This window comes from Maniola jurtina, chromosome 15 (assembly GCF_905333055.1).
Source record: "Maniola jurtina chromosome 15, ilManJurt1.1, whole genome shotgun sequence".
Taxonomy (NCBI): domain Eukaryota; kingdom Metazoa; phylum Arthropoda; class Insecta; order Lepidoptera; family Nymphalidae; genus Maniola; species Maniola jurtina.
Window position 1 is genome coordinate 13,614,311 of NC_060043.1, and position 26,064 is coordinate 13,640,374.

General features: G+C 39.1%; 1 protein-coding gene across 2 annotated transcripts in view; it reads right to left on the reverse strand.

The window, feature by feature from the left end:
- LOC123872540 (metabotropic glutamate receptor 2-like) overlaps positions 1-26,064 on the reverse strand; it is a 229,715-nt gene that overhangs the window by 91,937 nt on the left and 111,714 nt on the right. The window contains exons 3-4 of one of the 2 annotated variants that reach the window (XM_045916863.1): positions 2,681-3,363; positions 1,337-1,479 (exon numbers count right to left, since the gene is read on the reverse strand). In XM_045916863.1, the coding sequence (XP_045772819.1) occupies positions 1,337-1,479; positions 2,681-3,290 (753 nt within the window). In that variant the 5' untranslated portion in view covers positions 3,291-3,363. Of the gene's footprint in view, positions 1-889; positions 1,015-1,336; positions 1,480-2,680; positions 3,364-26,064 lie in introns of those variants that run through there. The other variant, XM_045916862.1, reaches the window with a different exon arrangement.

The following is a 26,064-nucleotide window of genomic DNA, read 5'->3' on the forward strand; positions in this document are numbered from 1 at the left end:
CGAGGTCCCACTCGCACTTGGCCGGTTTTTTCCTTTGTTGTTTCGGATTGTTAACGGAATTAATTTATGTTTCTTGCATGTAAATTGTAATGAGACTCGAAGTTAATTTACGTTTCTTACAAGAAACGAGCCCTGTATTTCTACTAAGCAGCCATGTTGTTACAGCACATTTACATTTATTTTGCATTAATTAGACTTGATTTAACAAGTTCTGTTTCCATTAATGTTTTAGAAGCAGAACTTGTTGCTCATTGGTTTAAATCCTTTTAAGATACTTTAATTTAATACTATGTACTTAGGTAAACTTAAAACTTTAACGCTACGAAGCTTCCAAAGGCGCCCAGATCTGAGGAGAGCCCACAACAAAGTCAAACGGTTTCTTTTTAAAATCAATTCACAAAATCACTCAAAACTTATTAGAACTATCAATCAAACCTATTAAGCAACTTATTTCCAAGATTTCTTATCACTTACGTACTCCTATAGGTACATAGTACGAGTAAGTAAGATTTTTCAATAAGTTTACGTTTTATGAAAACTTTAAACTTCTTGAGAGACATTTAATTATTATTGAATCTAGTTTTTTTTTAATTCAGTATAGGCAAGCGCTTGACCACAATCACACCTGATGGAAAGTGATGATGTGGCCTAAGATGGGACGCGTTTAGCTAGAAGATGCCTGATTCACTCTTGTTTTAGAGTGTTAGTTTGTTAGATACCCGGATTGTAATTGGTAGGAAACACAGATCGTGGAAGAATTCCAAACCTTAGCCATACGAAATGATGTTGCAAAACGTTTCGTGCGTGTAGATGGAATGTCGATGACATAAGGATGGAAATTCGCCTGACGTCTTGCGGTTTGGTGGTAGATGTATGTATATGTTTGTACCTGTGGGATCTTGAAGAGTCGGAGTAGGTTGGCGACTTGTACCGAGGTGACGCTGGAGGCAGCTCCCACCACGCCAGAGATCACCTTCCTGACGGCTGTGGCGTTGCATGCGTACTCCGCGTCATCTATGTATGTACCTATGTATGTACCTGTGGGATCTTGAAGAGTCGGAGTAGGTTGGCGACTTGTACCGAGGTGACGCTGGAGGCAGCTCCCACCACGCCAGAGATCACCTTCCTGACGGCTGTGGCGTTGCATGCGTACTCCGCGTCATCTATGTATGTACCTATGTATGTACCTGTGGGATCTTGAAGAGTCGGAGTAGGTTGGCGACTTGTACCGAGGTGACGCTGGAGGCAGCTCCCACCACGCCAGAGATCACCTTCCTGACGGCTGTGGCGTTGCATGCGTACTCCGCGTCATCTATGTATGTACCTATGTATGTACCTGTGGGATCTTGAAGAGTCGGAGTAGGTTGGCGACTTGTACCGAGGTGACGCTGGAGGCAGCTCCCACCACGCCAGAGATCACCTTCCTGACGGCTGTGGCGTTGCATGCGTACTCCGCGTCATCTATGTTGCTGATGGACCCTGTCAACACACAGACAAACTCAATTTTAAGGTTCCGTAGTGAAATAAGAAATCCTGAGAGGTTCAAACGGCATCAACAACGCACTTTTTAGGGAGAGCTTAGCTACCCGGAGAGCGCCAACGGGACACTATTTCTAACCCTTTGCTGTCCATTCGTCCGTCTGTCCGTCAGTGGGCTGTATCTCATGAACCGTAGTAGGTAGAGATTTGAGTTTGTGCGCGAGTCCGACTCACACTTGACCGATATTTTCGCAAGGTAAAACTTACCTTTCTGAATACATAGTCACAAAGTTGTAAGTTTACATTGACGAAACATTTTCATAATAAAGCAAATGATTAAGAAAAAAATTAAAAAGTGCGCTATCATATTATTTTTTTTTTCAAAGAATTGAAATTGAAAGAGTTTGAAAGTTATGGTGGAATAAAGTAAGCCATATATACATACATGAACCTTGAAAACATTAAACTTCTTTTTTAGGCAGTGTTGAAAAATTTATTTTGAAAGCCTCAGAAATTTTATTCAGGACCTTTTTTGGAGCGAAAAATAGAGTCAAAAAGGTATTGAGAGAGCAAACAGAATTTCAAATAAGTGTCGATAAGCCGGAGGATAAGCTTTTTACTACATCACGTAATCCCTGTCTTGCACTAATGTAAAATAAATACACCGTGGATATTCGCGATACAAAAATATACCTACATTATTTTTGAAGATGAATAAAATAATAAACCTATTTTTTTCTGTCCTTACCATGTCTTTCCCCGTTGAAGCAAGGCACACAGCTCCAGAAAGTAAGAGGTCCGGAATTAAACCCAAGATACCCCAAACACTCCTAACAGGAGGTCAAAGCCTTAACCACGAAGCCGGGTTCTGTACCCCTAGGGTAGCAAGTAACGGGACCCTCCGCTATTTGTCCATCTATCCGTCCTTCTGTCTGTCAGCGAGCTATATCTCATGAAAAGCAATACGAGTATGTAGAGATTTGAAGTTTTCACAGAGTGTGTAATTTCTGTTGTACTATGACAAAAAGTAATAAAAATTTCAAAATGCCGCCGCGCCGTGCAAATTAGAAATAAATTAAAATTACATAGTGTTATATGGTTTTTCAACTTATTCTATAGGTATATAAATTATGTGATAATCTCAGAAAGTGGTCGACGAAACATAGGATTGGTAAGTAATTGTATTAATAAAAATATTTACCTTTAATAAAGTCGACAGCCATTTCCAACCCATAAGTGTCCCGATCACAATCATCAAGGATATGAGCACCAATCTTGACACCGGGTATCAATTTCAGTTTATTGTTTATAATATCTAACGTATACAGCATAGTCTCCAAAGCCTGGACTCCACCTTGCGGCATGACCGGACCACAGGTCATATTATCCGACCTTTCATGCACCATCATTAAGCCACCAAGAACTAAATCTCCTTCAATAACTGCTTCTCTTTTTATAGGCCAATGCTGATACTTCTTCTCTTTTAACTCTGCAAAATCTTTGGACGTGTTAAACCAATCATTCTGTCTTTCCTCCAGCGCTACCATATCATAGCTTACTAGATTCCTATCAAACAATGTCTTTTCTCTATAGCTGTCTATAGGAACATTAAATCTATCGAACATATGTTCTAATACAGGTTCTCTATCAGGTTTAAAAGTAGCTTCACTTTCCTTATGCTTGTGTCTATGATGATGCCTTATACTTGGGTTTAGCTGGAGTTCTTCTAAATGGTTGCCGTGTTTCATTTCCGAGTGGTGTAGCAAAAGAAGCAGCATAGCAGTCCCCAACCAGGTCTGGCCCAACGGCATGTTAGTATTTGTCTCATGCCATGATTAGCGAATTCGGTTTCCATGTTATCAACTTGTGTTCATTCATTTTAATCTGAAACAAAAAAAAGATAAAGTTAAAAAAAAATTACACAGAAAAGCCCGATAGAAGCGAGTCTTCTTAGAATTTAATTATTTAACTGATGGATTATATTTTTTTGGGTTGTTAATGGATTGTAAAATTAGAATAAGAAGTTATTTTGCATGCCACACTATGGCAGATTGTAGTTACTGTACCCATAAGCGTAACATCCATTGTACCTCAATCAATCTATGCAAATAAATGAATAAACGGAATTTTTCGGTCTGGTCTGGTCTGGTTCGGTTCGGTCCGTTAATCAATCAGGAATCTACGTAATATTTCAGCTCTCTAGGTTCAAGGGCTTGGACTGGGCGTTGATAGTTAATCAGTGAGGCAGGACTTTGTTCTTAGTAGGTACATTATGAAGATAACTTTGTTTCGCTTGAAGAAATTACAATAGCTAGCAAGAAGTAAACTTTCTATTAATCGATTTTGATCAAAGCTGAACTTACAATAAGTAATTAAAATGGATTTTAATTGATCGGGCAATGTTTACATTTTATTATTTTATTACACAAAAAAGGTTATCAATCGGACAAACTATTACAACTTGATAATTATATGCGTAAGCGAAGTGTTGATAGGTAATGTTTTCATTTAATTACATAACATTGCAATAATTTTAAATTAAGTAACTCATTAATTTTCAAATTACCCATACGTTGTTAGCTTTTACGCAATGAATGTTTAATTTAAATAGTTTAATAGTTCTAAAACAGATAGAGCCTTGTTAGGTTAATGTAGGTTATTTAGAGGATGGTTAATTTGAAAGCGTAGAGTCGATATTATCAGAGATAATAATTATAATCAAGTAATATAGTTTGCTTAGCATCGACTTTATGGGCCACTCGGTATACAGAACAAGGTAATTGGGTAATCTAATATTAATATTAATTTATTTTATTGGAAGCCCTCGTAGAATTTATTAGAACCGATTGAAAATTTACGATTAATTAGGTATATAGGATTAGGACGACTTGCTTCAATGAAACGCAATTGTTTATTATTCATCACAGTTTATTATCAATCTTTAATCATCTTTAGAATAGAACAGAAATACTTTTATCCAAACAAACCTTTACAAGTACTTTTGAATCATCAAATGAATGTACCACTGGTTCGGAATGTCTTTCTTACCGAGACGAACCAGTAAGAAACTCAGCGGTTGCTCTTTTCAAAGATTTGATTCACAATAAGATTCAATTTACAATATTTTAACCAAAAATACAATTAACTGTCAAACTAAAACGAATAAACTAAACAATTGGAGAAATTCATTGTGCTATAGCACTTTGATTGTCGACAACAGAATGACGCTCCGCTGCACAGCCAGTTCTCAAAGTGCATGCTCCTTGATTCCTTTAACAGCTGTAACGGCATAATTCAAACAAGGGACCCAAACTGCCAATTTATCCTGACAGGTGGCGCATAAGCGACGCAGCCGCCCAACCGGCCATAGACGTAGTAACCATATTATCATCTGTGAAGCCAGCTATAATGAACTGTCAAACACCATAATTTTAATTTGAATGAGGTTCAAAGTATCATACATCTTTAAAGAATTCATGAAATTATCGTATGTTGTACAATTATATACGTAACAAAATTTGTACAAATAAAACAAACAATGACACAACTCATTCGTATATCCTTTTCTTACTAATGTAATATGAAAAGGACAGATACAGTTTGACAGTTTTAAACCTAAATTAAAGCTGTCAACCTTCGTGGCTTTAGCTGTAATTAGCCTATTGTTTAAATTACTAGCGTGCACTAAAATTTAGAGTTAGAGAGTTTAGAGTTAAAATTTAGAGACTTGAAATTGAATTTAGAAAATGTGAAACTCATGTTCCATCCTTTTCTAGCAATGTTAAAAAGATGCAGATACTCTAAATTTGGTTTAGAGAAAGACAACCATTTGTTGATTTTGACATTGACATTGGCTGGACCTCTTGTGGCCTTTAAGATCAGTTTTGCCTGTGGACCCCATAGAGATATCATTGGTCCATGGTGGACCCCCCATTGTTGTCTAGTTACACTCGATTAAGACAGGAAAGTCATGAATTATATCAGGTCATAGCTTATATATTATTACCCCCTTTTGTTTCTCATAAAGTATTATGGAGGCAAACAATACAACACTCTCACAATGGAATAATGAAAGCGTTTTGGTCGGATAAGCGAACGCTTTCCACTTATGTGCGTGTTCACACCAAACTCTCCAGGCTCAGGTCGATTTCGGTCGAAAAAAAAAAATTTATTTGTTCAGATACAAGTTAGCCCTTGACTGCAATCTCACCTGGTGGTAAGTGATGATGCAGTCTAAGATGGAAGCAGGCTAACTTAAAAGGGGTATGGCAGTTGTTATTAAACCCATGCCCTTTTGGTTTTTACACGACATCGTACCGGAAAAATCGTTCGGCGGCACGGCTTTTCACTTTTCCTTTTTGTCGGTGTGGTGGTAACCAGCCACGGCCGAAGCCTCCCACCAGATAACCAGGCAGGTTCAATTTAATTTTCATGGCGTCCATTTTGAAATTTTTATTATTAATTGTTATTATAGTGGGAATAGAAATACACATCCCGTGAAAATTCCAACTCTCTACGTATTACTGTTTATGAGATACAGTCCGGATGGACAGCGGAGACTTAGTAATAGGGTTCCGTGGGTACAGGTAGGGGTACGGAACCCTAAGAATACGCGCTCACGTTTTTCCCATACCTATCCCAATCACGCACTGAAAAACGGTCGTAACATCTTCTATACATCAAATCTTTCATAAAATATATCAAATACCTTTGTATCATTTATCTTAGCAGGGAAACAAAGAAATGAAAAATGAGATCAATTATGTAACAAGGTTCATGAATCATGACCTACCTGGGGGTTTTTTTTACAAGAAATAGAAATTGTAACTACGAGTATATAAAGCTGGAGATTGACTTGTAACATTTTGGTGTAATGTTTACCGTTGGTAAGTACCGTTTTGGTGTGATGGTAGGTTTTTTACCGACTTCAAAAGGGAGGAGGTTCTCAATTCGTCGGAATCTTTTATTGTTTTATTTTTCACTAGCTGATGCCCGCAGCTTCGCCCGCGTGGATTGGTCAGATCCCCTGCAGCATCAGGATTGAGAAGTTGGACCCCAAATTTTTTACGAAACAATGTCGCAAAGTTCCTCTATCGATTAAAAAAGAAATGACACAAATCGGTTCAGAAATCTCGGAGATTTCGGTGTACATAGGTAGAAAAACACAACTCCCTCTTTGAAAGTCGGATAAAAAAGTAGCCTACGTTACTCCCTGGTCAACTCTCTACTTGTCTGTGAAAATCCCGTCAAAATCGGTTCAGCCGTTCCCAAGATTAGCCTTTTCAAACAGACAGACAGACAGACAGACAGACAGACAGACAGACAGACAGACAGACAAAAATTTTAAAAACGTGTGATTCAGTTATAGTATCGTTCAAATAACCATATGACCTTAATATGCGGTAGTTATTTCGAAATTACAGACAGACACTCCAATTTTATTTATTAGTATAGACTAGCTGATGCCCGCGACTTCGTTCGCGTGGATGTAGTTTTTTAAAAATCCCGTGGGAACTCTTTGATTTTCCGGGATAAAAAGTAGCCTATGTGCTAATCCAGAGTATAATCTATTTCCATTCTAAATTTCAGCCCAATCCGTCCAGTAGTTTTTGCGTGAAGGAGTAACAAACATACACACACACACACACACACACACACACACACTCATACAAACTTTCGCCTTTATAATATTAGTGTGATGTTCCCCGATTACTGAAAGGCGCCCGGACTGATTTGGATCATTTTTTTTGTTTGAAATGGTGTACTTTGCAGGTGGTCCCGTATAAACTGATGATCTGATGAATATCTTTGGAAATGGATAACAGATTACTCGCGGTCAGTGTAATAGCTTAGTAAATAGTAGGTTTTTAACCAGGCATAGCATATCAGCGGGGCCACTAAAAATTGTGAAATAAAAAATTTCCAAAAGAAAATTAAACCGACTTCAATAACCACAAACACTAAAAAGTACTTAAAAAATATTTTTGTTTCTACGCGGGTAATGTACCTAGGTATGAAGTCGGGCGAGGTTCACACTTGGATTTGGTTTTCAACGCTGGCCATACTACTGAGTACTAAGTCATAGAAAAGCACAACTTTTTTGGTCTTAAAAACCCTAAAAAGCTCTTTTTTCTAATACTTCAGAAATTACAATAATATTCTTTACCTTATTTTATTTTCTACCTTGTTTATGCTCCATCTAATTTGAATAAAGGCTCTACATTATTTTAATGCTAAGATAGTAAAAAATGTTATTTTCTGGGACCACTGAAATATTACCCTCATTTTTTTCTCAAAATGAGGTAAATAAGGTTCTACCTTATTACAAACAAAAGAAAGAAAAAGAAAACTTTTAATTTAGTTTTATGGAATAATTTATGGCGAGATAAATCGATAACCGGTAGTTATAGATCTACAACAGAGGTTCCCAGACTTTTTTCTCATAGACCACTTTCAAAATTTAGCTGGTTTCGGTGGACCCCTTGCGGCTACATTTCTAGCATATTCCCAAAACTGGACAAAAAATGTGAAGATCAATTAGGTAATCAATTAGATCTAACTATGAAATTTTTTCGAAAAAAAAAGTGAAAAATGGGTAGTTAATTAATTAATTCATTGTGCTGTGAGTGAATGTCAGAAAAGTAAAGTTGGCCAATCAAAAAAGTGATTTCATCCAACTTTACTTTTTTTGACACCTCACAGCACAAGGAACCAATCAGTTCGCACTTATTTCATTTAGAAACATTGATAGATGAAGCCAACATTTTAGTGCTTCACTATCGAAAGCAGATAAATCGTGGACCCCCGATTGCAAATTTGCAAAATGAAGAAGTCATAGACACTACACAAATGCTAACATTACTGAACAAGTATTGGCAAGAAAATAGAAATGTGAGTTTCCAAGAAGTACAAGAAAATAATATCTTTTGTTTTACTTTGTACCGAGACGCTTCGGATCAAATAGCGATATAATATTTGCAATAGGAAATTGCTAGTTTACTGTCTGAACGATAATGTAGAAGCATCGATGTTGTAGAACGCGTTTGCAGATGCGACTGTCTAACTAAAGATCGGAAGTCTTACGAATGTCGTATGCATACTACATAATACATACGTATCACACTTCACACTATCACACTCATCACACTAATATTATAAAGGCGAAAGTTTGTATGTGTGTGTGTGTGTGTGTGTGTGTGTGTGTGTGTGTGTGTGTGTGTGTGTGTGTATGTTTGTTACTCCTTCACGCAAAAACCACTACTACTATACAGTAAATACTTACCAGCTGATCGCTGGAACTACTGAACCGATTTCGAAAATTCTTTCACCAGTAGAAAGTTACATTATTCCTGAGTATATCACTTAGATATATTTTATTTACGAAAAACCGGCCAAGTGCCAGCTAGACTCGCGCACTGAGGGTTCCGCACTCGGGTATTTTTTCCGACATTTTGCACGATAGCTCAAAAACTATTATGCATAAAAATAAATAAAAAACTGTTTTAGAATGTACAGGTAAAGCCCTTTCATATGATATCCAATTTCGTATAGTTTTCTTACTTTGAAAATTTAAACCCTTTTTTAATTTTCTTTTTAATGATGTAACCAGAAATTTTACGGTTTTCGGAATTATTCCTTTACTTGTGCTATAAGACCTACCTACCTGCCAAATTTCATAATTCTCCGTCAACGGAAAGTACTCTATAGGTTTTCTTGACAGACACGACGGACGGACGGACGGACGGACAGACAGACAGACAGACAGACAAGAAAGAGGTACGGAACCCTAAAAAAAATAGAGAATATTGTAATAAGCTACCCATGCGAAGCCGCGGTGGATCGCTAGTTTTTTATTATCCGCTGAAACAGACAAATCTGTTTGGTGCAACATGCAGTATGCGATATGCACCGCCATCCCTGTCCCGCTAAACGGTGGTTTAATGGTGAAGGAAAACATCGTGAGGAAATCTACATGCCTGAGAGTTCTCCAAAATGTTCTCAATGGTGTGTGAAGTCGGCCAATCCGCAATTGGCCAGCGTGGTGGAAGAATGTTGCTCAGTAGTGAGCCAACGATGACTATTTTTTTTTTCTTTAAATCTGGCTTTACTCTGATTAGCCAATGTCAAGTTTGTGATATTTTCAAGTTATTGAATTTATACAAGTACCTATAGACTCCGTCTGCGCTGGCGCCCACCGACATACGCGCGGCGCCCCTTTAGAGCGCTTGCCTGTCAGTTCCACCACCAAAAACACCAACTAACACAAAAACCAGCCACTCTTAACAAAAAAAAACACTCCAAACAAGCACAGCACGCGCGCCAGCAAACGCCATCACAGACGAAGTCCACCAACGATGACTATGATAATGAAACTGACTGACATATCAACCTACAGATCAAAACTCTGGGTCTTTCCTCTACAACCTTGAGATTTTGCATGGAAGTTCTCTATATTGTATTTTGTACTCTGTAGAGTTAAGAAAGGATTTTCAGTAATTCTTCCCGGGCAAAGCCGGGGCATGTCAAATAGTCTTTAGCATTAAATGTTCTCTTAAAACACGTACCTGTTGACCTCAATAAAAATAAACTCTAAGAAGAATACAATTTTCCCCAAAGTAATACAATTTATCAGTAGAAAAACGGATAAGGCGCGGTTCACACCGAGCGCGTGGGAAGCGACGAGTGACGGAAACTGCATGGCAAGACGTAAGATTGAATTGGCGTGTACACGAGTACGATCACACTAATTAATTATTATTAAGGCGAAAGTTTGCATGTGTGTGTATGTTTGCTACTCTTAAAACTAAAAAAATCCTATAATTATAAAATGCTGGATGGATTTGCCTGGAATTCGAATTAAAATGTACTAGATATAGTAGACTAGATTAAATTTTACCTTGGATTGATACATAGTCTCCCTTTTGACCCCTAAAAATGCATTGTCCCTACAGGACTTTTTATTAAAATAAAGTCGCTTTATTCTGTGCATCTGTAACTTCACAAGCGGTGATAGTGATAGCCTAGTGATTAGGACGGGTACGCACCTCAACGAGGTTATGTGGTTTAAAGCAATTATGTGTCAGGGAAAACAGTCTCCATAATGTTCTCAAAGTTGTGTGAAGTCTGCCAATCCGTACTTGGCCAGCGTGGTGGACCTAAACTCTTTTCATTCTAACAGGAGACCCGTGCACAATAATAATTGTTGATGGCATGTTACACTATAGAACGCGACGACGACATATTTGTGGTGACAAAGTTTTTTGTATAACGGCTTCAAAAAGCCGCGTGGGAATCGTTGCCGCTACGCGCCCTATGTAACCAAGCCCTTAGAGGCCCCAAACAACTCAAGGAAACAATAACTCACCTGGAAGCGTGAGTAAGTAGCCACGGGAAGACTGCGAGCGAAATAATCTTGGATTTATTACCTGACCAAACAATTTGTGACCCAATTTCGTGCGTGATAAAGTTTGTATTAGTTTGACGAATCTTTTGTGTTACGGCTTTGCGTAGCGTGGTATTAAGTTACAGTTAAAGAGTACTTTTTTGGTTCCGTACGTTATAAAATGTTATAATTGAAAAACTCGCCAAGTGCGAGTCTGACTCACCCACCGAAGGCTCCGTAGTTTAGAAATAAACATAAATAGCTGATTATTTATTAACTAAGCTTATGATTTTAAAACAAATCCCCTTTATTTGGGACCGCAAAACTAAGTTTGTAAAGGTTTTTTTATTTATAGTGAACACATTTAATTTTTTTGATGTGATTTTTTTCATAGATTCACGGTTTTTGGATTTTTCCTTTACTTGTGCCTGCCACATTTCATGATTCTAGGTCAACGGGCACCCTATAGGTTTTCTGGGCAGACACGACAGACGGACAGACAGAGAGATCAACAACAAAATGACCTTAAAAGGGTTCCTTTTTTTATTTTGAGGTTCGGAGTCCTAAAAATACATCCTCTAATTTCGTTCTCCTTGATGCCAAATGTGGGGTATCACATAAAAGTGAATTAAAGAGGTAGTAAACTCAAAATTCATGGCAACGCGCATAAAGAGAGCTCACACCGCGTAAACAGGACGTCCGTTCATGAATATTTGAGCTGGAGCCGCTTCAGGGCATTATGTTTTGAAACCAACTTTACATTTTACAAGATGCAGGGCGACTGACATGGTTTAAAGGTACAGTCAGCAACACAGTTAGGTTTGCACCCGTCCATAGTCGCTTGTAACCTCTGTTCATAGTGTGAATGTGTGTCAACTTGTGTTTAGTATTTATATTTGTATTTTATTACAATTACCATAAGGATAACAATATAGTAAGCATTCTATTTTATTCTTAGAAAATAAAACATTTACGTAACAAACACACATAATATATTAAGGAAAATAATAAGGGTGTAGCGCCACTATGTTAGTGAACAGACTATACTCGTGGGTGGAAACTGGAAACCTAACTTTGTTGCTGACTGTACAAGTAACTTTCTCTAAGTACAAGTATAGGACGTATTTGCACACTTGTATAGATTTTCGGTACGCTTTGTGGCTAAAATATACTAAGTAAATTGGAACTACAGATTGCTAAAAATAGATTGGTCCTTTATCTCCAGAGATCGAGTAATTTTTTGATAAAATCATTAATTTTGATACTATAAGAACGATTTTCCTTCACCTCTTCCACGCAGAATTAACGATTTAGGGTCAAGTTTAGGTACATTTTTCTCAGTTTACGTACGGATTTTATTCTTCTAATAAATATTTTCCGTTAGCACATAATGTGCACCTCAAAATATAGGATTATTATATTAATAATAGTATAAAAATAAATAAAAACATCGTGTATAAATTTTTCACGTATTTTGCTTCAACCGCAAACCTTAATACAGTGCACTAAGGGTTATTTTGATATTGGGCAGGCAATGGTATGATTTCAAAATTATATCAGTCAGCGGCCAGCCGCCTTCGTGGGTGGTCTCTGCGTCGGTTGCTATAATTTTTTGATGTGGAAAAGATCGCTGTACGAACACAAAATAGTTCGACAAAACCCTAACTGATATTTATAGGTACTTATTCCGTGATTGTGCTGATATTTTGGCAAGGTAAGATAATAATGATAATATTATGTACCTATTATCACATTTTATCGTTAGCTGGATTTTTTTCTTGAGCATGATAGTGATCTGATAGTGAACTTCGAAGGCTGCGACAGGAACTTGAAGACTAGAAGAACTAGATGTGTCCAGTTTGGGCTCGTTTTCTTAGTCATGACGAGATCTTACCTCCGGATTTGTGGAGTGACCTGATGGTATACCTCGAAAGTCACTATTGGAACTCGGAGACGAATAGAGCTAGGTGTTTCGAGTTTGGGCTCATTTTCTTAGTCATGATGAGATCTTACCTCCGGATTTGTGGAGTGACCTGATGGTATACCTCGAAAGTCACTATTGGAACTCGGAGACGAATAGAGCTAGGTGTTTCGAGTTTGGGCTCATTTTCTTAGTCATGATGAGATCTTGCCTCCGGATTTGTGGAGTGACCTGATGGTATACCTCGGAAGTCACTATTGGAACTCGGAGACGAATAGAGCTAGGTGTTTCGAGTTTGGGCTCATTTTCTTAGTAATGATGAGATCTTACCTCCGGATTTGTGGAGTGACCTGATGGTATACCTCGGAAGTCACTATTGGAACTCGGAGACGAATAGAGCTAGGTGTTTCGAGTTTGGGCTCATTTTCTTAGTCATGATGAGATCTTACCTCCGGATTTGTGGAGTGACCTGATGGTATACCTCGGAAGTCACTATTGGAACTCGGAGACGAATAGAGCTAGGTGTTTCGAGTTTGGGCTCATTTTCTTAGTAATGATGAGATCTTACCTCCGGATTTGTGGAGTGACCTGATGGTATACCTCGGAAGTCACTATTGGAACTCGGAGACGAATAGAGCTAGGTGTTTCGAGTTTGGGCTCATTTTCTTAGTCATGATGAGATCTTACCTCCGGATTTGTGGAGTGACCTGATGGTATACCTCGGAAGTCACAATTGGAACTCGGAGACGAATAGAGCTAGGTGTTTCGAGTTTGGGCTCATTTTCTTAGACATGATGAGATCTTACCTCCGGATTTGTGGAGTGACCTGATGGTATACCTCGGAAGTCACTATTAGAACTCGGAGACGAATAGAGCTAGGTGTTTCAAGTTTGGGCTCATTTTCTTAGTCATGATGAGATCTTACCTCCGGATTTGTGGAGTGACCTGATGGTATACCTCGGAAGTCACTATTGGAACTCGGAGACGAATAGAGCTAGGTGTTTCGAGTTTGGGCTCATTTTCTTAGTCATGATGAGATCTTACCTCCGGATTTGTGGAGTGACCTGATGGTATACCTCGGAAGTCACTATTGGAACTCGGAGACGAATAGAGCTAGGTGTTTCGAGTTTGGGCTCATTTTCTTAGACATGATGAGATCTTACCTCCGGATTTGTGGAGTGACCTGATGGTATACCTCGGAAGTCACTATTGGAACTCGGAGACGTATAGAGCTAGGTGTTTCGAGTTTGGGCTCATTTTCTTAGTCATGATGAGATCTTACCTCCGGATTTGTGGAGTGACCTGATGGTATACCTCGGAAGTCACTATTGGAACTCGGAGACGAATAGAGCTAGGTGTTTCGAGTTTGAGCTCATTTTCTTAGACATGATGAGATCTTACCTCCGGATTTGTGGAGTGACCTGATGGTATACCTCGGAAGTCACTATTGCAACTCGGAGACGAATAGAGCTAGGTGTTTCGAGTTTGGGCTCATTTTCTTAGTCATGATGAGATCTTACCTCCGGATTTGTGGAGTGACCTGATGGTATACCTCGGAAGTCACTATTGGAACTCGGAGACGAATAGAGCTAGGTGTTTCGAGTTTGGGCTCATTTTCTTAGTCATGATGAGATCTTACCTCCGGATTTGTGGAGTGACCTGATGGTATACCTCGGAAGTCACTATTGGACCTCGGAGACGAATAGAGCTAGGTGTTTCGAGTTTGGGCTCATTTTCTTAGTCATGATGAGATCTTACCTCCGGATTTGTGGAGTGACCTGATGGTATACCTCGGAAGTCACTATTGGAACTCGGAGACGAATAGAGCTAGGTGTTTCGAGTTTGGGCTCATTTTCTTAGTCATGATGAGATCTTACCTCCGGATTTGTGGAGTGACCTGATGGTATACCTCGGAAGTCACTATTGGAACTTGGAGACGAATAGAGCTAGGTGTTTCAAGTTTGGGCTCATTTTCTTAGTCATGATGAGATCTTACCTCCGGATTTGTGGAGTGACCTGATGGTATACCTCGGAAGCCACTATTGGAACTCGGAGATGAATAGAGCTAGGTTTTTCGAGTTTGAGCTCATTTTCTTAGTCATGATGAGATCTTACCTCCGGATTTGTGGAGTGACCTGATAGTATACCTCGGAAGCCACTATTGGAACTCGGAGATGAATAGAGCTAGGTTTTTCGAGTTTGAGCTCATTTTCTTAGTCATGATGAGATCTTACCTCCGGATTTGTGGAGTGACCTGATGGTATACCTCGGAAGTCACTATTGGAACTCGGAGACGAATAGAGCTAGGTGTTTCGAGCTTGGGCTCATTTTCTTAGTCATGATGAGATCTTACCTCCGGATTTGTGGAGTGACCTGATGGTATACCTCGGAAGTCACTATTGGAACTCGGAGACGAATAGAGCTAGGTGTTTCAAGTTTGGGCTCATTTTCTTAGTCATGATGAGATCTTACCTCCGGATTTGTGGAGTGACCTGATAGTATACCTCGGAAGCCACTATTGGAACTCGGAGATGAATAGAGCTAGGTTTTTCGAGTTTGAGCTCATTTTCTTAGTCATGATGAGATCTTACCTCCGGATTTGTGGAGTGACCTGATGGTATACCTCGGAAGTCACTATTGGAACTCGGAGACGAATAGAGCTAGGTGTTTCGAGTTTGGGCTCATTTTCTTAGTCATGATGAGATGTTACCTCCGGATTCGTGAAGTGACCTGATGGTATACCTCGGATGTCACTATTGGAACTCGGAGACGAATAAAGCTAGCTGTTTCGAGTTCGGGCTCATTTTCTTAGTCATGATGAGATCTTACCTCCGGATTTGTGGAGTGACCTGATGGTATACCTCGGAAGTCACTATTGGAACTTACAAAACGAGCTCAAACTCATAACATCTAACTCTACTCGACTCGAAAGTCCAAAAGTGGCTTTTGAAGTATACCTTCAGAGCACTCCAACAAGTTTCAAGGTATAATCTCGTCATAACTAACAAAACGAGCCCAAACTCGAAACACCTAGCTCTATTCGTCTCCGAGTTCCAATAGTGACTTCCGAGGTATACCATCAGGTCACTCCACAAATCCGGAGGTAAGATCTCATCATGACTAAGAAAATGAGCTCAAACTCGAAAAACCTAGCTCTATTCGTCTCCGAGTTCCAATAGTGGCTTCCGAGGTATACCATCAGGTCACTCCACAAATCCGGAGGTAAGATCTCATCATGACTAAGAAAATGAGCCCAAACTCGAAACACCTAGCTCTATTCGTCTCCGAGTTCCAATAGTGACTTCCGAGGTATACCATCAGGTCACTCCACAAATCCGGAGGTAAGATCTCATCATGACTAAGAAAATGAGCCCAAACTCGAAACACCTAGCTCTATTCGTCTCCGAGTTCCAATAGTGACTTCCGAGGTATACCATCAGGTCACTCCACAAATCCGGAGGTAAGATCTCATCATTACTAAGAAAATGAGCCCAAACTCGAAACACCTAGCTCTATTCGTCTCCGAGTTCCAATAGTGACTTCCGAGGTATACCATCAGGTCACTCCACAAATCCGGAGGTAAGATCTCATCATGACTAAGAAAATGAGCCCAAACTCGAAACACCTAGCTCTATTCGTCTCCGAGTTCCAATAGTGACTTCCGAGGTATACCATCAGGTCACTCCACAAATCCGGAGGCAAGATCTCATCATGACTAAGAAAATGAGCCCAAACTCGAAACACCTAGCTCTATTCGTCTCCGAGTTCCAATAGTGACTTTCGAGGTATACCATCAGGTCACTCCACAAATCCGGAGGTAAGATCTCATCATGACTAAGAAAATGAGCCCAAACTCGAAACACCTAGCTCTATTCGTCTCCGAGTTCCAATAGTGACTTCCGAGGTATACCATCAGGTCACTCCACAAATCCGGAGGTAAGATCTCATCATGACTAAGAAAATGAGCCCTAACTCGAAACACCTAGCTCTATTCGTCTCCGAGTTCCAATAGTGACTTCCGAGGTATACCATCAGGTCACTCCACAAATCCGGAGGTAAGATCTCTTCATGACTAAGAAAATGAGCCCAAACTCGAAACACCTAGCTCTATTCGTCTCCGAGTTCCAATAGTGACTTCCGATGATACCATCAGGTCACTCCACAAATCCGGAGGTAAGATCTCATCATGACTAAGAAAATGAGTCCAAACTCGAAACACCTAGCTCTATTCGTCTTCGAGTTCCAATAGTGACTTCCAAAGTATACCATCAGGTCACTCCACAAATCCGGAGGTAAGATCTCATCATGACTAAGAAAATGAGCCCAAACTCGAAACACCTAGCTCTATTCGTCTCCGAGTTCCAATAGTGACTTCCGAGGTATACCATCAGGTCACTCCACAAATCCGGAGGTAAGATCTCATCATGACTAAGAAAATGAGCCCAAACTCGAAACACCTAGCTCTATTCATCTCCGAGTTCCAATAGTGACTTCCGAGGTGTACCATCAGGTCACTCCACAAATCCGGAGGTAAGATCTCTTCATGACTAAGAAAATGAGCCCAAACTCGAAACACCTAGCTCTATTCGTCTCCGAGTTCCAATAGTGACTTCCGAGGATACCATCAGGTCACTCCACAAATCCGGAGGTAAGATCTCATCATGACTAAGAAAATGAGTCCAAACTCGAAACACCTAGCTCTATTCGTCTCCGAGTTCCAATAGTGACTTCCAAAGTATACCATCAGGTCACTCCACAAATCCGGAGGTAAGATCTCATCATGACTAAGAAAATGAGCCCAAACTCGAAACACCTAGCTCTATTCGTCTCCGAGTTCCAATAGTGACTTCCGAGGTATACCATCAGGTCACTCCACAAATCCGGAGGTAAGATCTCATCATGACTAAGAAAATGAGCCCAAACTCGAAACACCTAGCTCTATTCGTCTCCGAGTTCCAATAGTGACTTCCGATGATACCATCAGGTCACTCCACAAATCCGGAGGTAAGATCTCATCATGACTAAGAAAATGAGCCCAAACTCGAAACACCTAGCTCTATTCGTCTCCGAGTTCCAATAGTGACTTCCGAGGTATACCATCAGGTCACTCCACAAATCCGGAGGTAAGATCTCATCATGACTAAGAAAATGAGCCCGAACTCGAAACACCTAGCTCTATTCGTCTCCGAGTTCCAATAGTGACTTCCGAGGTATACCATCAGGTCACTCCACAAATCCGGAGGTAAGATCTCATCATGACTAAGAAAATGAGCCCAAACTCGAAACACCTAGCTCTATTTGTCTCTGAGTTCCAGTAGTAGGTTCCAAAGTATGCAATTTCATCAAGTCGGGAGGTAATGTAATGCTATCCTTCTCAGATTATTTTAGTCATAGTAGGAGCTCATAATTTCATAAGCATGGAAATGTTGTTCATTGCCAAGAAGTCATGGTGAAATATTTCATCATCAGACCCTTAGTCTGTAGGCACTGTTCTACTTACTGTATTATTGTCAAGATACATATTTAAAAAAAAAACTGTAAAAAAAAAATAGATGACCAAATATAAAATAAAATAAAAATATCAAAGTATCAAAATCAAGTCGATTCACTCATTTTGACGCAGCTGTGTGCGTGTGGGCAGTGTACTTATGTAGTAGTGCAATTTTGATACCTATTCATTTTGCAAAGACGTCCTTAATACTTGACTGCGGCAAAGGCCAAAAGGAGGGTTCTGTGGGTACTGGGTACATTAAATAAAAAAAAGTAAAATTATGTGTGATATAATAATAATGTATAGATTTGACGAAAAAGGATTGCATATTTAACTACTAAACCCTGAAAAAAGGAAACACTCAAACAAAACAGAATATATCGTGGAAGAGTAAAAAGTAAAAACAACTCCTTTGAATATTTTATTGAGTGAAAAAAGCTGCGAAGGCAGGCGAATTTTCCCACAAGGCCCAAAAATCCATCAGCGGTATAATCGGCCATACATCACAGCACTCACCCGATCGCCACCTTACTATCTAAACTCAAAATCAATTGAGGGTGCGAACTTAATATATTGCCACCAATATTATTTGATAGAGCTCTGGATATATTTTTGAAAATTCAAACTTCCATGTAGCAATGTAGTTTAGAGGGGTCTCTCCGTCACTCGCTTCATACAAACGTAGTTCCAATTTCATTTGAATATTAAGCAACCAAAGTCCATGAAATTTTGCAGACATATTCTAGCCCTGTTAAATAACAAGTTACTAAAACTAAGCGAAGTTCCATATTTTCATCTTTAGCCCAGTAAAAAAAATGTGCGTTTTGATGGTCAGACGAACGGACTGGACTAAAAAATAAGGGTTCCTAGTTTTAGTATTTAATGTAAAGAGTAAAAACTAAAAACAACTCCTTTAAATATTTTTTTAAGAGAAACCTGAAATTTTTTTCCCACAAGGCCCAAAAAATCCATCAAACGTCCTTTCCATTGTTCGTATTTCCTATCACGTACTTTGACCTTCAAAGCAAAAGTGCCCTCATCATTACTTTCTTAAACTAGCGCAAATCTATCACGCAATACAAACTGGCCAAGTGCGAGTCAGACTCGCGCACCGAGGGTTCCGTACTGGGGTAATTTTTCCGACATTTTGCACGATAAATCAAAAACTATTATGCATAAAAATAAATAAAAATCTGTTTTAGTATACGGACGGACTGACAGACAGATAGACAGACAGACAACGAAGTGATCCTATAAGGGTTGCGTTTTTCTTTTTGAGGTACGGAACTCTAGAAATGAAAAAATCAACGGTAGGTATAATAAGTCATACAACACAACACTCACCGGATAAACTCCTCGCTATCTAAACTCAGAATCGATTGAGGGTGCGAACAAAATAAATTACCACCGCTTCCAGCCTACATGCCGATACATTAATTTTCGTTTTATCTTGTGTTTTGTGCTTTGAGTTGTAAAATTGCTTTTTGTGTCAACTTATGTAATTTATTTGATATGTTGGCCCGTACTTGTTGGCCTGGGTGAAATAGATCAAATCAGAAATGAGGAGACCAGACTTTGTAGTGCGTTTCATCGAATAGCACCTATGGCGTTATGTTGGCTCCCCTGTCTGTCCAAGTCATTGGCACGATATTTGCATAAGAAGACGCAGATTTTGTCTATTTTCATTTGATTTTCCTGAATGAATAAAATGAAAATCAAATCAAAAAAATCAAAATCAAATAATAGGAAAATCAAATAGGAGAGAATGACGAGACTCAAAGTATTCAAAATAAGGTGTTGCCAGTGATGAGACAATGGATCCATGATATATCCAAGACTTGGTGGCTAACTTTGGGTCTCTTGGGCCTAGGCCCGGTATTCACATAAGCGGAGAGGAGAGCTCACAGTTGTGGAAGAATGCCTTTCATCGAAATAAAATTAAAGTTGCAATTCACAGATAATAAAAACTTTAGCCGCTGGATCACGTATTCATGAAAATAGTCGGTATAAAACTAAAGAGGCTATGTTCCGGCCAGCCTCTGGTTCTATGTGCGGAATATCTATTGGATGGTTATTGGATTGGATCAGCAATTGTGCGCCAACTTTATGGCCTACTTGCTAAGATTTGCGGTGATATTATATTAAAAATATTTAAAATCTATTTAAATGTTTTAGGGCCCCGTCTTGTTGAAATTTCTTTTATGACCAGATGATGCGTTTTTTTGCGCTTGATTTCATCTGCGTGGATAGATATTTTTTTTAATCGAAACATTTGATTATTTGACGACCTCTTTGGCGCAGTGGTGAGAGCTGTAGTCTTATAAGTGGTAGGTCACAGGTTCAATTCCCGGCTGAGGTAATTTGGAGATTTATAATTTCTAAATTGTCTCTGGTCTAGTCTGGTGGGAGGCTACGGCCGTGGCTAGTTACCACCCTATCGCCAAAGTTGTTCTGTCAAGTGCTTTAGCGTTCCGGTGCGATGCCCTGTGGAAACCGATAAGCTATGGGTTTAATAAAGACTACCATTACTCCTTCCAAGCTAGGCCGCTACGAGCGAGCGAGATGGCTGTAAAGGAATGATTGCAATGGAATAGAAAAAACATTGATTTGAATAGGAAAAAAACTGCCGTAAAATATGAGCCAATCTTCGTTTTATCGAGAAATCATTGCGGTTACATCAATCATGTATCTATGAGAAGACAGTGATCGAGTAATAGGCTTGAAACTTGTAAGCCTCGGATCATAATGTAGACTAGCTGATGCCCGCAGCTTCGCCCGCGTGGATTAGTCAGATCCCCTGCAGCATCATGATTGAGGAGTTGGAATCCAAATTTTTTATGAAATAATGTAGCAAAGTTCCTCTATCGATCAAAAAATAAATGACGGAAATCGGTTCAGAAATCTCGGAGATTTTGGTGTACATAGGTAAAAAACACAACTCCCTTCTTAAAAGTCGGTTAAAAAAGTAGCCTATGTTACACCCTGGTCAATCCTCTACTTGTATGTGAAAATCCCGTTAAAATCGGTTCAGCCGTTCCGAAGATTAGCCTTTTCACACAGACAGACAGACAGACAGACAGACAGACAGACAAAAATTTTAAAAACGTGTGATTCAGTTATGGTATCGTTCAAATAACCATATGACCTTAATATGTGATAGTTATTTCGAAATTACAGACAGACACTCCAATTTTATTTATTAGTATAGATAGATTCTGTTAAAAATATTATATTCAATCTCGTGATTAATGGGAACATTTTATTGGTATCATAATAATTTTGAATCTGATAGATTTTCGTGTTCAAAAAGTGAAAAATTTGCGTAATTACCTACTGGGCAGAAAGAATTTCGACGAAGATAACAGAAAAATACGGCTCGGCTTTGCAGCATTTGGTAAAATCTATATCTCAATGCAAATAAATCTTACAGCAAATAATTAATGATCGTTGTATTGTGTTGTATTAGTATTAATTGTAATGCTTGAGAATTTTGTAAATAATTTTTAAATATTATTATAATACTAGCTGATGCCCGCGACTTCGTTCGCGTGGATGTGGGTTTTTAAAATTCCCGTGGGAACTCTTTGATTTTCCGGGATAAAAAGTAGCCTATGTGCTAATCCAGGGTATAATCTATCTCCATTCTAAATTTCAGCCCAATCCGTCCAGTAGTTTTTGCGTGAAGGAGTAACAAACATACACACACACACACACACACACACACACACACACACTGATTCACAATTAGTAAAGGAAGTACCTACTCTATATTGGTTTTGATTCCCTTGACGGGTCTCAGACACCACAGACAGACAGGTAACGAATTGATCCTACATTTTTCCTTTTGAGGTACGGAACCCTGAAAAATAGGAATCGGCAGGGATTTAAAACTTACGTCTCTCTAGGTACTACGCCCAGACTTCCTCTTTATCCTATTCCTTTTTTGAAGTCGGTAAAAACCATTGCATATTTGCATTTAAATATCAGATACAAAGGTAAGGAAATGAAACCCTTCAGAAGTTGCCTTCTGTTTTGAAGATTTCTTGAAAACACTTCTAGAATGAAATGCAGCTGTTCATAGTCGGTAATGAGCACTTTTGTGCACCGTCTTAAAAGGGAACAGGAATTCTGAGACTCTTGCTCAAGGCTACATTTTTAGGGTTCCGTACCTCAAAAGGAAAAACGGAAGCCTTAAAGGATCACTTTTTTTGTTAAAAGAATATTAGCCATGCTAACCATGACTAATACCTACTGCCCTTTCCCCTCCAATTAAGCGTAAAGCTTGTGCCAGGAGTGGGTACGACAATAGTGCAACGGGTAGGATTTGAACCGCCGACCTCTCGGAATTCAATCCGCTCCTTAACAGTTGAGCTATCGAGGCTTTAACTTTCTTGTCTGTCCGTCTGTCTGTCCGTCTGTCCGTCTGTTGTGTCTGCCAAGAAAACCTATAGGGTACCTACTTCCCGATATAGAATCATGAAATTTGGTAGGTGGCCTACCAAACTTTTTTTCTTAAAACTCTTATAGCACAAGTAAAGGAAAAATCCGAAAACCGTGAATTTGTTGTCACAACCCGCAGACCCGTCGCATCCAACTTAATATGAGGTTATTATTTCAAAGTTATAGACTTTATTTAAGTATTAGTATAGATTTACTATTTACCTGGCTATATCTACTTATAAGGTATTTTCATTTGTCGCTTTATCGCGTAAGCCGATCAAAAGTCTATAAATAACACTAAATCTTGGAACACAAAGCATGAAGTAAATATTACAATCGGTGGAGTGTGAGTAGGACTCGTACAAAAAGAGTTCCGTACCATCGTCCAAGGAATAACACTTTTAATTTTTTTATAGCCCTTGCAATAGCGGCAATAGAAGTGCACATTCTTTAAAAAGTTCAACTCTCCCTATTACAGTTCACAAGATACAGCCCGCTGACAGACAGACAGACGGACGGACGGGCAGATGGACGGACAGCGGAGTCCAGTTACGGAACCTTAAAAATGAACACAATCATTTATTTGAACACAAAGGAAAGGAAATGAAACAAGCTTTCTTACATCTTTGTATGAATTCATCACGGAGTACTGTAGGTATAATACCTACTACAGTCGGCCATGATTAAACGATACAATTTCGAGATAAAGAAATACCTGTTTTGGACAAAAGTACGTAATGAAAAACCGTACAAGTGTAGTACGCGACAGGTTGAGATGGCAATTGGGGTATGAGGCGGGGGGAGGGGGGGGGACGCCTCGCACACCCGTAGGTCACCCGCGCTCATCCGCAGCGTGTTAGCGCGGGTGCGCAGGGCGTTCCCATCCCGGATTGCCATCTCAACCCGTCGCGCCCTATAGGCATATTATTTTTAGCGTTTTCCCAGGCAGGGCAGTTTTTACTAGGCAACCACGTTTCAGGGGAAACAATAAATAGTGGACAAGTGTAAATTAAAAATTTATAACACCCCCGACAATTGAAGGTTATATACAGTAACTAGAAAAGAGCTGATAACTTTCAAACGGCTGAACCGATTTTCTTGGATTACAGCTAAGAACACTCTCGATCAAGCAGCCACCTTTCAAACAAAAAAAACTAAGTAAATTAAAATCGGTTCATTAGTTTAGGAGCTACGATACCACAGACAGATCCACACGTCAAACTTATAACACCCCTCTTTTTGGGTTGGGGGTTAAAAATGATGAAGGATGTATGTAAGTTATCAAGGAAATAGAAAAAACCTAAAAATATCTATATAATAAGAACCTAATTTGAATGAAAAAAATTCTGCTTCGGAGTCTTTCAGTTACTGGCTTAAAAATAGATACGGTTCAGTTATTCGGACTTTGTGTTGCAATGGAAAAATCACGGTGTTAACCATAATAGATCGGTCAAGTGCGAGTCGGACTTGCTAACGAAGGGTTCCGTACCACCGTAGATACAAGAAATAGCACTTTTTTTAATTTTGCTGGTAAACGGATGGACGCACGGACCAGCGGAGGCTCGGTAATAGACTCCCGTTGGCACCTTTCTGGCACTGAACCCTAAAAATAAACGTATATAACCCCTGCAGTAGGTATTAAGTCGGGACATAGGTGAACTGTTTCAGCGGAACGTGGACGGATTTCAAAGGCTTAGTTGGGATTTGACACAGATTTGATTGCGTGACCGCGCGCTCACAACCGCGGGTTTAAAGTCATAGCACACTTCACACATTCCGCAGTCAATATTAGACTTGCCTTTACAAAAGTTTAAAAAATCCATTAAAAGTATGCTCCTGGCAAAAGCATATTACACAATCGAAGATTATGTAAATGATAAAAAAGCATGGATTTGACTCGCTCAAACAATGCGCGGGGCTGCAATTGCTTGTATAGTATATAGAATATTATTGTAAATTGAACAATTGAAAAGAGCAACAGCCGAGTTTCTTGCTTGTTTCGGTAGGAACGGCATTCCGAACCAGTGGTAAATTATTTGACGATTCAAAAGCACTTGTAAAAGTTTATTTGAATAAAATCTATTCTATTCTATTCTTATCAACTCGTAAATGCTCTGGCTACATTTACGGGAAACGCCGTTGATATCTACCGTAGGTAGCCACCGTACCGTAGGTACCGTAGGTAGATGGAACCGTAGGTATCTACCTAATTCGTATAAGTAACGTCAATTCTGTTACAGCTTCCAGCAGATAGACCGCGTGAGGGGTTAGAAGGGCAATACGGTGACGATCCTTTCCAAGTTGATTTAAGTATCTGAGCTATGACCTTTAAGGTGTAATGCTAATCAAAGCTTCATGCTATTTGCCACAATCCAGCAGAACAATACAATTGTAAAACAGCAGCGGGGACGGTTACCGTTAGTAACATTTTAACGTTAAAACTACCAAAATATTTCGTTACGTAACGTTAATAGAGATGCGTGCCCGGAATCGAACCCCCGGGCCACGTCGCTCCGAATAAGAGGTAGACGTCTTTGCCTAACCCTAACTAGGCTAACATCCCTTGCTCCTAAGTCCTAGCATAAGTTGGGGTAATTCTGTCATTTTGTTGTTTTCAAGTTAGGTCAAACTTCAAAGTTTTCAACAAAAGACGTGAGAAAATGTAGTTTGCGCGTAGTTATAAATTTAATATCAGGGTCTTGCTCTATCTAAAAGTTTGAGTCAAAGGTCTTTCTTACTTAGGTACTTTAAAGAATTTCCGTCATAAAGTTTATAATAATTAGAATATGAATATAATATTATTATGTCGTCTACTTCCAGCGTAAAAAGGAAATATGGCGTTATTATTTTAATCAAACTATGTTTTCATCGATTTCTTATTACTTATTAATTTTCCGAGAATTTTCTCTAGACAGTTTCTTCATTCCATTAATAATCAACATCCGTTGTCAATTTGCAAAGTCGTGATTAAGAATTTTATCGAAGAAAAGACGATGGTCGCGCGTCCGCGTTCTTTAGGTAAACTAGCTACCGCGACGACTTCGCACGCGTTGTTTATTACAATTTTATTAGACTAACACTTTTACAATTTTAGTATAGGTACTTTGCTACAATTTTATTAATTATAGACCTTTAATAGACTACGGTAAAGCCAAAAGGTAGGGTTATTTTAGGGTGATTTTAGCAGTCTATGTATGTATAAGTATATACATATGTATGTATGTATGTATGTATGTATAAAGATTCTGTGTGTTCCACCGTAGCGCTTTGACGTAATTTGACGTACTTTTTTAATTAAATCGATAATTTAAAATTGTCAGCAAACTCAATACTGTTTTGAATGTGGATTTT